The 13,129-nt window shown below is 35.9% G+C and overlaps 1 protein-coding gene across 4 annotated transcripts in view; it reads left to right on the top strand.

Moving 5' to 3' along the window:
* Window positions 1–274: 274 nt before the first annotated feature.
* Window positions 275–13,129, top strand: part of ELAVL2 (ELAV like RNA binding protein 2) — a 79,223-nt gene continuing 66,368 nt past the window's right edge. For all 4 annotated transcript variants that reach the window (XM_033237501.1, XM_033237500.1, XM_033237499.1 and 1 more), the window contains exons 1-2: window positions 275–631; window positions 3,392–3,635. In XM_033237501.1, the coding sequence (XP_033093392.1) occupies window positions 560–631; window positions 3,392–3,635 (316 nt within the window). In that variant the 5' untranslated portion in view covers window positions 275–559. The remainder of the gene's footprint in view (window positions 632–3,391; window positions 3,636–13,129) is intronic.

Genomic DNA, 13,129 nt, shown 5'->3' with positions numbered 1-13,129 from the left:
GATTCACTTTTAATTTTAAGTCCCAGGACTAAGGATCATTTGTAGTATAATGTAACAGTGTGGGCAAATATAGCTTCTCTTAATGTCCTTCTGATATTTTGGGGAAAGAGTGCTTTTATGCAAAGCAATCACTTAGGAATTGCATGATCACTTTTTCCCACTATAAAATTTCATTCACATTTCCTCCCTTCTCCCACATCCTGAAGAGATAAGATAGCCTGCAGTATTTTGCTTTATTTTACTTTATTTTTTAAATTTTTGAGGTGTGGTTTAAATTAGTTCTTTAGAATAGATGCCAAGATAACTAGTTAATATTGTTTTAAAATCAGGCTCTTAATTAAAATGCTTATATTTGTGCAAGAAAACTACATGTTGAAATGAATTTGGAAAGATTAGATTGGAATTGCCTCAATGTCAATTAAGCCACACTGCATGGACGTGCTGGGAATATCAATACAATCACTGTAAATTTTGTACAAACTGATTTGTTGCATTATCTTGCTCATCTAACATACGGTACTTTTTGTGTCCATATTGCAGACGGCAACTCCAAACTAACATGGCAGTCAGACTGTGTGATGTGGCTTCTCTGCTTAGAAGTGGTTCGTGGGCAGCAGAGCCTTGGACCGGGGTCTGTGGGATTTTTCTTAAATTCTGTAGGCTACTTTTTTTTAGCATGTTGCAGGAGTGCTGAGGCCATACCAAACACTTGAATCTTTCATTTGGCGTACTAATTATTCTTAGATTTAACCTATTGTGGTATGGCCATCTTTAGGACTTAAAGCACATTGCAATTTTAACTATAGTGGTATACGTAGCATCAGAACCATGCTCTCGTATGTAATTTTTTTATAATCTAAATTAGGATTTAGCGCAGACTCAAAAGAGTGACAAGCTTTTTTAAAAAAACAAAAAAAGTTTTGGTATGGTCTGAATACTAAGTTACCGTAATTCTATACATTCTGTTTACTATGTATTTTTTTGGTTACTAAATTTTGAAGTTACTTAAAATTCTTGATGCTCCAAAAAAAAAAAAGTTGAAATTGTAAATCTAGCTGAAAATTATTTGCCCAGTAACTGTTGAAAGAGTTTGCATTCTGTGAACAGTTGTGTTGAGCCTATCAATGGAATATGCATTATTTGTAAAATATAGCACATTAGTATCATTTTATTCTGAGCAGATGGTCCTATAGCAGAGAGATGCTGTAATTTTCAGCGCACACAGCCTACTGCAGCTGTTCACTTGAATGTTGGCTTAGGAGCTCATTCTTGCCACCTGAACATGGAAATAAATGTGCAATTAAGTGAGGAGTGTTTGTTGTCCTTTCTAAATCTTGCTAATTTCAGTCAATGAACACTTTGTATTTCAAATGCTATCCCAATGAGCTTTAGACCGAATCTCCCATTTGGGGCTCTCATAGTTTCTACACCTATCCAAACTTTTCAATAGTGATTTATGTGTCTTTGGCCACTTGAATCTTGTAGCTCATTGTTTCCATAACTGCTGGGCAAGGGTTAACCCCAGAAGAATTTTGCTGTGAAAAGAGTGACCCATAGCTAATATTCTACAAACCAGAACAGTTATGTTTAATTAGGAAATCTGAAACTTCCCTTTTCAAATTCAAATAGATTTGTTAGTTATAATAAAACCCATATCTTGATTTAAGATTTTTAAATACAGATTTCCAAAGGTTTATTTTCCCTCATCCCTTTAAGTATTCCCTGAGAAAGCTTACATACCCAAGAGAAACAGCTTGCAGCTTATAGAATAAATACCCACTTCTTTGACAAGGAAATGAAGTCATGAAGGGGTTACAGGTTGTTGGATATTTCAAAAGCTGTTCTGGATTTTGCCTCCTGTTTTTTTTTTTTGTTTTTTTTTTAATCATGACAGCACTGATTCTTGTCCAGTCTGACCAGTCTCAATCTGTCCTACACTGCCTTCTTTTGTTAACATCTGGCAGTAGAGATTTCTTCCTATATGTTTATCTGCTAATGTGCCTTTTTGTTTTTCTTAGGCAATATGCGTTTTAAAAGACAGTTTTTTCTCTTTCCTTGTAACCCTCTTTCCCTTTACTTTGCTTTTTTTCTTTGCCTCAAGTTCTTTGCCTTTTCTGTGTTAAAACTTCCCTAAAGCTAGCATCCCGTCAATTCAGAATTGTCAGTTTTGAGAAGTAGTTCTTTGTGGAGGTGAGAGATGTATGCAATATGAAGGATGATCCTTTCAGTGATGCTTTGATTTTTAGATTCCACCACAGTCTTGGCCGTCCAAAGTTAGGTAGTTACTGGAAAATGCTTTTGGAAAATATGGGGCTGTGGTTTGTGACTCTTTGGCATAGGATTGGTTTAAGGAAACTAGAATTAAAACTGCTTAATAAGTGATTTTTAGAGTAGCCTGAACAGTTTGAGGCCATTTTCCCCAATTCTGTTCTTTATCTGGTGTTTGGAGTTTATAGATACCCTGTTACTTGCATTTTCAACAGGCTTATGTGCTCAAATGAGAATTCCTTGGGCTGGTCTGTTTGCAAAAGTTGATATATTCATATTGTTGTTTTCATTGACTGGATAGGTTTTCTTTTTTCTCATAAAAAAGCAGAGTCAAGGAAAAACACCATATCGAAGTGTTTGGGGATTTTATTTCGATGCTGTAGATCAGTTGCCTTGTTGATTTTTAGCTGCCAAGGTTGACGAGAGTGTCCTATTAGATTCTACCAGGTAGACAAAGTATTCATAGCTTCATTCCCAAGTTACCTTACAGTTCCTTTCCACTCCCTAAAACATAGCATCTATTTTTTTCTTACCAATGGTAGATGATATTGTCCATCAAAAACATTTTCAATATGTAACCAAAACAGTACATGTTGACAAATTTATGTTTTTAAAAGTACTCTTGCTCTTTGATTTTTAAGTTAATGGATATCTGTCAGCTTTAGAATATTGAACCTCTTAGGCTAACTGAAAATCTCTTCAGAGTTAGGTAGGTCATTTTTTTGTTCATTGTTGTAGCATGTTAAGCACTTTTATTTTCTAGTATGATTTTTAGTTAGGGTTCAATTCTGTGCCCTTTGATACTTAATTTTCTCATCTGTGGACACTGCAGGTGAGTAAGGATATGTGAATAGACGCAGAATGTGATTCTAGAAAATGTTTAAGATTTAAATTGTGCTTATGTGCATGTATGGAATATGTATGTGGAAATATAGTTGTAACCTTAAGATGAATAGGTTAATAGGAAGTAAAAATTAGTGTAGGTGTTATACTTTTTGTTGAAGCATTGTTGTAATTTCAGTAGAACAACTGTGTTTAGTGACAAGTGTTTAAATTCTTGGATGGAGTCTCTAATAGATTGTGAAATATGAATTCTGACATTTCTTATTTTCTCTGTTTTTAGCAGGTAATTGCTGCCATGGAAACACAACTGTCTAATGGGCCAACTTGCAATAACACAGCCAATGGTCCAACTACCATAAACAACAACTGCTCGTCACCAGTTGACTCTGGGAACACAGAGGACAGCAAGACCAACTTAATAGTCAACTACCTTCCTCAGAACATGACACAGGAGGAACTAAAGAGTCTCTTTGGGAGCATTGGTGAGATAGAGTCCTGTAAGCTTGTAAGAGACAAAATAACAGGTAAGCAGTTTTATGTAGATGACTCATATTTAAAGGATCGTGTCTCAAGATATGAGAAAATAAGATTACTGCTTGTAAATAATTCATGCTGCGATTTTACTTACCTAGATTTTCTTTCTGTTATTACATCAGCAATATGAAACTTAGTTTAAAATTTTCTTTTTGAAGCATAAACTATTTTTGGTATAGTATATATTTTAACTGGACTTTAATGTACTCTGATCTGGACAGTATCTTTGGAAAATGTTCTAAAAGTATGTATATCTGGGATAGCAAGTGTCATGTTAACCTTTATCTTTTAGTATCCAGAGTGTATTTAATTTAGCATTTCAACAGTGAGATACAATATGTGTTTGGGAGAGGGAAAAAAAATCTTGAAGTGTCTTTTTCTTATGTTAGTATAATCCTTTTGCTTATATATGATAAAATAAATGGTAATGTTCACATTGTCAGTGTATAAACATTTTCACTGATACAATACCGAGTGTAATGAGATCTTATTTTCTGTTCCTTAACAAGGAAAGGATGACATGGTATATGATTGTCCTTATTGTCAGAAAGATAAGGCCTTAATTATAGTACATTTTGAATATTAGGTAGTTGACAATCTTCTTAGTATTTTTTAAGATTTGACTAAATTTTTAGAGTAAGCCAAAACCTAATTTAAGGAGCATGTGCTTGGGATAGAAAGGTTAATGCTTCCTGCAGGAGTTGTTTTCAAACACTAAAAATATATGAAGTTAGACATATATATGAAGTTAAACACTAAAAATATATGAAGGTAGACAAACCCCGAGGATTTTTCATGTTAATTAAATTTGATTGATGGTGTATACCAAATTGCTTTACAAAGCTTATAACCAAAACTGTAAAATGGAATATTTGAAATGAGTAAAATATACTTAAAGACAGTGTGAAGAATGAGACCAGGAGTCTGAACTCTCACCTAGTCATGTGACCTTAGACAAGTCAGCTCTAGACTTCTGGTTTCCATTGGCAAAATTAGGTAAAAGGCAGAGAAAAAGGGGCTCACACTGGGCCATTTCTAAGTTCACTTTTGACTTTTTCATACATGGGACTTTGAGCTATTCTGCTAATCATTAGGGCTCATTCTCTATTAGCGCTACAGGTGAGTTCTAGAGCCAGCCCCTGGGATTGGCCTCATAATTGTACTTCCTCAAGCTACAGATTGAGGTTCACAGAGAGAACTTACTGACATCAAGTTAAAAACTAAGTACAAACTGATTGTCATTGATCCATATCAAATGGCCATTCTATTTTAATTATGTTGCTTAAATGTTCACTATGATATTAGGAAAGTGGTTCTTATGTTCCTGAACATAAGATCATCTGTCTGATAATCAGATGGATGAGATTTTTGAGTTTCTTTTCCAAAATGAGTGTGATAGGCATATGTGAAATTTAATAGAGTTTTTAATAAGTTAAAAAAGGTGAAGAACAAAAGGCTGCTCTTATGTCTCTGTCCTGATGTTGAATTTTATCTTTTTTCTTTTTGTTAAAGTAAAACAACATTCCTTACATGTGGATTTTGCAACCTTTTTAATATAAAAGATAAAATATGATAAATGACTTGAGGACTGTGACACAAGTCATGTGATTTCTGATTGCTTAGTAGAGTTCCCCTAACCATTAAAAAGAAAGATGAATGAACAGAGCACGAAAGTCATATTTTGTTATGAAACTGTTATGATACATTTTATCATTTTATAAGATGAAAATATTAAAAAATCATACGTCTTTCATATTAGGCACTTGCCGCAGGAGACATCTTACAGATTCTCACATCTAACCTCTAGTCAATCATGAATTAATCTTATTCTTTTGTAAATCTTTAGAGCTGTTATGTGACAAAATGGGATAAATTTGAGTTCTTTATCTTCATCTCCTTTGCCTCTCTAGCTTTAGTGTGGTAGACAGTGGTAATAGAAGCACAACACATGGGCATTCTTTAATACATGGCTAGATACTAAAAAATTGTGTAAATATTTCTCGTTCATTTCCTTCACCTCTGACCCCTGCCTATTGTCTTTTCAGTGGCTCGAGGGGAAGGCTGTAATGGAGGTGTCCACTGTGGTAAAATTTCTATTAAAAATATTTGGTAAGCAAGTCGAGTCCCCAAGAAATTCCACAGTGGGCATGAGTATTGAAAGATGTTTATAAAGATGTAACATTTTTATATATGTGTGTGTATATATACATATCTATACATACATATACATATATACATATATGTATATACACACCATATTATATATGATATATACACATATGTATACACTACATATTATATATAGTATATATTTTTTATATAGTTAATGCATAATTGAACAAATTGTGGAGTACAGTGAGATGTTTTGATGCTATATACATTGTGTAATGATCAAGCAGGGTATTTAGCATTTCCAAATCTCAAACATTCATAATTTCTTTGAGAGTGCTCAAAAATCCTCTCTTCCAGCTGTTTTGAAGTATGCTATACAATATTGCTAACTGTAGTCACCCTTCTGTGGAATAGCACACCGGAACTTATTTCTTCTAACAGTGACCCTGTACCCATTAACCATCTAGCCCCCTCCTTCCTTCCTCCTCTCTTCTCCACCCTCTGGTACCCACTGTTCTGCTCTCTGCTCCCGTGAGATCAGCATGTTTCGATTCCACCTATGAGATCATGTGGTATTTGGCTGTCTCACCTCACTTAACATAGTGTCCTCTAACTTCACCCATGTTTCTGGAAATGACAGAATTTCATTCTTTTTTGTGACTGAATAGTATTTCATTGTGTATATAGAGCATATTTTCTTTATCCATTTGTTGGTTGATGGACATTTGGGTTGAGTCCATATTTTGGCTATTGTAAACATTGCTGCAACAAAAATGCATCTCTTTGACAAACTGATTTCATTTCTTTTGGGTTAACATGCAGTAGTGGGGTTGCTGGATCATATGGTAGTTCTGTTTTTAATTTTTTGAGGAACTTTCATACCATTTTTCCTAGTGTATTTAGTGTATTAATTGCCTTCCCACAATAGTATATAAGATTGAAAGATGTTTTTCAACCTTCGATTTGTGAGATAGTAGTAATTATTTCTTTTTTTTTTTTTGAGACGGAGTCTCGCTCTGTTGCCCGGGCTAGAGTGCAGTGGCTGGATCTCAGCTCACTGCAAGCTCCGCCTCCCGGGTTTATGCCGTTCTCCTGCCTCAGCCTCCCGAGTAGCTGGGACTACAGGCGCGCGCCACCTCACCGGGCTAGTTTTTTGTATTTTTTAGTAGAGACGGGGTTTCATGGTGTTAGCCAGGATGGTCTCGATCTCCTGACCTCGTGATCCGCCCGTCTCGGCCTCCCAAAGTGCTGGGATTACAGGCTTGAGCCACCGCGCCCGGCCTAATTATTTCTTAAGTATTGTATTGACAGACAAGTTTAGGAAGTGCTGCACTCCGTAGTTCTTTAAGATCCATACTCGATAATCACTGTATTAAGAACTATGAAAAATACAGCAGTAAAGAAAATCTGTTTGATTTATAGTCCCCAGTCTTATTTGATCATATAACCTATTTGGGGGCTGTTGGAAGGGTAAGTACATCTCCCTGCCAGTAGATTCCACTGAACATGGTGCTATAAAAGCTTTTGAAATCATTTGTTATTAACTGGTTATCAGACCAGTTTAACCTGTTCACATCAATAACATATGAGCATGTTTCCTAAAAGAAACATACATGATAATAAAGTCAAAAGTGGAGTAGGTAAATCTGAACACTAGGTACCTCAACTTCTGGTAATCTTGGTTTGATTTGGACTACTGACATCTTATTTATAAAATGGGTTAAAATGGCTTTTAGAAGGATCTCACTCGTTTAGCTTAAGCATAAACTGCTTTGGGATTTTTTTTTTTTTCTGAATTTCTCACTAAATATTTATATTGAGTAAAATAGTCTAGAAAATAGTAGTATCTAAAATTGGGTTCTGAATGGTTGTACTTTGAAAAGTAGGCACACTTCCTAAGAAGTAGTATTAATGTATCCTTAGCAAGGTTTTGAAAGAATTGTGGAGCTTTGGACGCTGCCCTGTGATGTGTAGCACTTCTTGTGCAGTTTCTCAGTAAGCATTTTAGGTACAGACCAGAGTTCTTTGGTCCTTCTCTAATTACCAGCTTATTCTGCCTCCTGGGGAGCAGTTGGGACCCATTTCTGTATTCTGATTTTGTAGGAGCATGAGCATTAATTGGGTTACAGGAAAACTCTGGAGTCACTCTGCAGGAAGATTTGAAATGTTTCCTTTTCCCTTTTCTTAAATCTTACTTAATGCTGAATTAGGAAAGTGTATCTGAGGAACAAAAATATGTAGTTAGGAAAGTGTGTGCCTCTTAAGTCCTTGAAGAGAGTGTATAATTTTTAGACTGTCAGTGTTAGCAAATTAATGTCACTATTTTGATCGAGTGAGGATTACGGAAGTACATTAAGAAATGTCTTCAGTAGCAAATACAATAATCTCTCTAGACTAAGTTCTATTTATTATGTTTCTTGTCAGGTCCGTCTCTTTGGGCTTTTGCCCAGCTGTATGCTTCAGCCTGTTTCCTATCTATAGGCATTCATCATGAGAAGCTTCTGCTGCTTGTACAGCTTAGCTGACTTTGGTCCATCCCTTTGCATTCTTAAATGGACTTCGGAGTCCTTGACACCTGCTGATGTTGCATTCTAGATGAGCAAAATGGATTTTGTGATGCAAGGAATGAATAATAAAGCGTTACAGTCAGAAAAGCCCTAGAGGTGACCTTAACCAACCCTCTCCCTTCTTTCCACCAAACATCATAGGTGATGAGAGGCCTAGGTTTGTGAAATGACTAGTCCAAGGCCACACAGCTATTAAGCGGTAGAGTAGGGACCAGAATTCTGATTATCTTATTCTTTACCTGGATGTTTCCTCTTTGCCTCTTGTTGGAGGCAAGACCTCACCTCACTCTTTAAAGATTAAGCACAGGGCCAGCTGATGAATTTATAGAGAGATAGGTAATTTTTACAGTTATCCAGAGGGCGTCTTCTGGTAAGTGTGTCTTCTCTGGAAGGGGAGTGGAAGGTTTTTGACAAAGACTGACGAATACACCAAATGAACAAGAACATCTGTCCTTCTCTAGAAACATAGTCAATGGTTGTGGAGTTGATATTCTAGCCTGGTGGTTCCCAAATTTGGCTCTACATCCTCACCTAAGGGAGTTTTAGAATCTGTTGTCAGAGAGTTTCCTAGGTGATTTTGAAGCCCAAAAAGTTTTGGGAATCAGACTGTGTCTCTTGAAGTATGGTCATTAGGATTCCTGCATTGGAATCACTTGTAATGAGTGCCAGAAATGCATGGTCCTGGGCCCTGTCCAGGCCTACTGAATCAGAATCTGTAGGGGTGACCTGGAATGTTAACTAGGAGTTATCCAGTCTTGAACATTACACAGGGAGATTGAACCAGGGATTTCCAAGTTTACCTGAATTCTAGATTTAGGGGGTTATTAAAGAGGTGTTAACAATTGCAGTACTTATTCCTTGGAAAGTTTAAGTTTAAAGTGCTCTCCCCTCCTCAGCATTGGTCTCTGAATTAATTCCTAGGGTTCAGAACTAGAGATGTTGAGTTTAAGTCACTAGGCTGTGTTTTTACTGATCTGATAGTAATTAGGTTTTTGAAACACCAGGGTAGATAGTTCTTTCACTGTTACTTTTCCTTCTAAAAGAATGGCTACAGTAGTAGTTAGTGGAAGACTTCAGGTAATGAGTATTTCACTCTTTCTTTGAGTTATTTGAGGTAGGTCTTGCACTGATCTCATCAACTGCTAACCAGAAGCTTTGACAAAAGGGGAAAAAAGAAAAAACCAAATATAAATTCCAGGGGGCTCAAAGAGATGTTGATTTACAAGGTAGTGCCTTGCATGATAAGGCTCCTGCCATGCCCCAGCACGCCTTATGGCTAGGATCTTAAAATCATTTTTATTAATATATGAGTGTTCTTAGCTAGGTTTGTCTTGTGTCTCTGCTTGCTGAGAATTTTAAAGCTAGTTTTGATCCTTGTTTATCTATCAAAATAATGTGATTTCCAAAGTTTATTTTAATGGCATAGAATTCTCTTCTTTTTAAACAAATACAATCTTAGCTCCTCAGGATTGAAACAGATAAGTGGGATTTTATTAGACTAATGGGAACCTTCAACTTTAATAGCACTTATTTCCTATGAGTCAATCACAGTGAACACAAAGTTGTTTTGATGAACATTAATTTGAAAATGTGATTCTGTATGTCAGTTACAGTTATACAGTGAGCCTGTGAAATGTCCATAGTATCAAGAGGTCAAGAATTCTGATTCTTGCAGACTAGTAGTTGGAAACAGCAGGGCGATTGGGTGGGTGAGTGGGTTATAACTTAATAAACACCTCATTTTGCAAACTCTGTATGCTATTTAATTAGAAAGATGGCAGAAAGGCTGTGTGTGTTCTTAGGGTCTGTAGGAAAGAAGATACGTAAAATGCTTTGGTCCCCAGTGCCTTAGCTGTGGAATATAGTAACGTTTGAATCTGTTTTAAGATTTTAGTGGCTAGGTTTGTATAAAATGAAATTTGTGTCAAGTTTGTGGAACCTCTATTTTTGGAACATCTCTCATAGGTAAAAGGTAATGGAGAAACTTTATTTGCATCTTAACTGATGTGTCTTTAAAGTTAATTATTTTTTCATTATATCTTGTTTCTTTGCCAAAGGTCATGCAGTCCTTTAAAACATTTGGTGTTACCACTCTAGAAGCCTCATATACAATTTTGGAGAAAGACATTAAAGTTTATTCTTCTAGGTTCACTTTTTGCTTGAACCTGGGTATTTTTATAGAACAATTTTCAGTGTGAGCCTTGATTAGTTTAGTTGAAAGATTACAGGATGATGAAACTAGAAATTTGTAACATTTTAAGAAATAAATACAGTACAGTTCTTTATCATTGTTAGGAAAAACAACTTCCGTCCTCTTTAGTACCTGGGGATTTAGAAATTGGAGAAATGGCGCACAATTTTTGTTAGTATTTTATATGTTTGGGAGTTGACAGAAAAGTGTTATAAAACTCAAGTGGTCAAGGTTGGGGGACTTACATACCATTTTAACAAAGGAAAGGTTTGGACTTTGTGGAATAGAAAATTGTGAGGAAGTGTTGAGAAAATAGTAAGGGGACAGATAAGAGAAATTTTAACAAGGTTGGTTTATACAGACCTGTATGCATAAACAATCTGGTGTCAACTGTCTCAAGTAATGAGTCGCTTACCTCTGAACTGGTGCAGGACAGAGGGACACCTTCCTATGGGAAATTAATACTCTGCTTTTAGGGAGAAAAGGGGAGGGCAGAGAACTCTTCTTGCATCTGTTGATTTTTCATTTTCCTCAGTCTAAAATAATACTTAATGCTGGCCAGGTGCGGTTGTTCACACCTGTAATCTCAGCACTTTGGAAGGCCGAGGCAGGTGGATCACCAGAGGTCAGGAGTTCAAGACCAACCATGGCCAACATGGTGAAACCCTGTCTGTACTAAAAATAAAAAAATTAGCCGGATGTGCTGGTGCACACCTGTATTCCCAGCTACTCAAAAGGCTGAGGTGGGAGAATTGCTTGAACCCGGGAGGCAGAGGTCGCAGTGAGCTGAAATCATGCCACCGCACTTGCATTTCAGCCTGTGCGGCAGAGCAAGACTCCGTTTCACAAAACAAACAAAACAACAACAACAAAAAAAAAACTTAAACCGCCAAAGTGGAATATTTTGGGGTGGCAAATCTGGACCTCTTCACCATTTAGTAAGTTAATTCCCAGTTAACAGCTCTTCATAAATCAAAGAGCTGCTTCTTTAGATAAGCAGTGGTAATGAAGCCTTTAATGGCTAGTTGCTAGGAAGACGAAACATCTATTTGAGGATACAGAAAAATATGAAACAGTATTCTTCTCTAGTAATTTGTTAATCATCCAGATTTGTTTCTCTGATTTCCTGATACTGATATTTGTGTTACTTGGTATTTTGGTCCATTAGAATAAAATGTAAAAAAAAAAAATGTGTCACTCCCAGGAGACACAGTTTTCCAACAGCTTTCTTAGAATGTTTACTGGGAAAATAAGGTTGAATCTATGGTGTAAATGACGTTTAGGAGTTTTGATTTTGTGCTTTCCTAGCCCTTATCAGAGTAACTTTTAGAATAGCCATGTTTGCCTTACCAGATGAGGAATAGTCTTCAGTATCTTTCTCTTTGTTCCTTTGCTAGTTTGACAGAAAACACAAACTATGTAAATACATTCAAATTCATAGAAAATAAAATTACAGTTGAAAGTCTCCTGTAACATTTGCCCCTTTATAATTTAGCATAAGAGTGCATGTGTGCTATTTGCTGTTCTAGACCTTTTCTTGGGGGTAGTCTTTGTTTACTTTGCATCGGGAGATTGGTGGTATAGAAGAGAAACCATTCTCAATTTAAGTGCTTTTTATAGGAATGATGGAAAAAGTAGATGAGAAAGAAGATGGTGAAGTAAAATGAAGATAGTTAAATTAGGAGATAAAAAAGTTAAATTGTGATAAAACTTGTTGCTTCTTTTTTTGTAATTTATAGAATTTTAAAATAGTTTCTTCTCTGGTATGAAAATGATTTATACCCCCCAATTTTATGATGTACAAAATCAACCTGTTTTTGACAGTTTTCATTCTATTTCACTACTGTAAGTATTGCACAACTTTGGCCACCAGCCTTTTATTTATTATTTATTTATTTATTTATTTTTTTTTTTTTTACTTTGTTTAAATTGAGAATAGAGAGAAACACTTTTATTCTGTACCTGTTGGAACATTTCCTTTCAAATATTCCTGAACAGAATAGTTGATCATTGGAGCTAAAACTGTGCTTCAAAATTTGCCAACTTCTTTTGAGCTTGTTCTAAGTTAATTGACTTTCAGCTGAGTACACAGCTGCTACAGAATGTTGAGAGCTGTGGAAACCCTCAGAGCGAGCTTTTCCAGCTCAAAAGGTCAACTTTAACAGATATTTTCTGGCATTTTACTTGTGAGTGTCTTTCGATTTGTCAGGTCTATACAGTGGCTTAATTAGCATGTTTTAGTCCTTAAGGTATTTGTTTTGGCTCTTTAAAGTTTTAGAATGTCAGTATTTCAACACCCTTGGATGCCACTTTTATTGGTGATGGTAAATGTAGTCAAATATTTTTTGAGGGGCTATAAATTACAGAGTAGCATTTGCTGCTCTAAGTATTGTGAAGAAACAGATCCTCAGTTAAAACCATCTTTTCAGACTCTACTCGGTGATCTCTGACACCGTGTATCTTTAGGTAATCGAGGGATGATCATTCTGTATTGTTCTAAATTAGAACAAAGATTTACCTTATGCCTCCTTTAAGGGGGAAAAAAGCAAGACGGAAGTATTTAAGCTGTGTTTATATGGCTCTCGAGACTGAATTCTTGGCTGATGCCCCCGGC

This window comes from Trachypithecus francoisi, unplaced genomic scaffold (assembly GCF_009764315.1).
Source record: "Trachypithecus francoisi isolate TF-2019V2 unplaced genomic scaffold, Tfra_2.0 Lachesis_group16, whole genome shotgun sequence".
Taxonomy (NCBI): domain Eukaryota; kingdom Metazoa; phylum Chordata; class Mammalia; order Primates; family Cercopithecidae; genus Trachypithecus; species Trachypithecus francoisi.
Note: the sequence above shows the minus strand (reverse complement) of the source record. Positions and strands in the feature narration are given on the sequence as shown.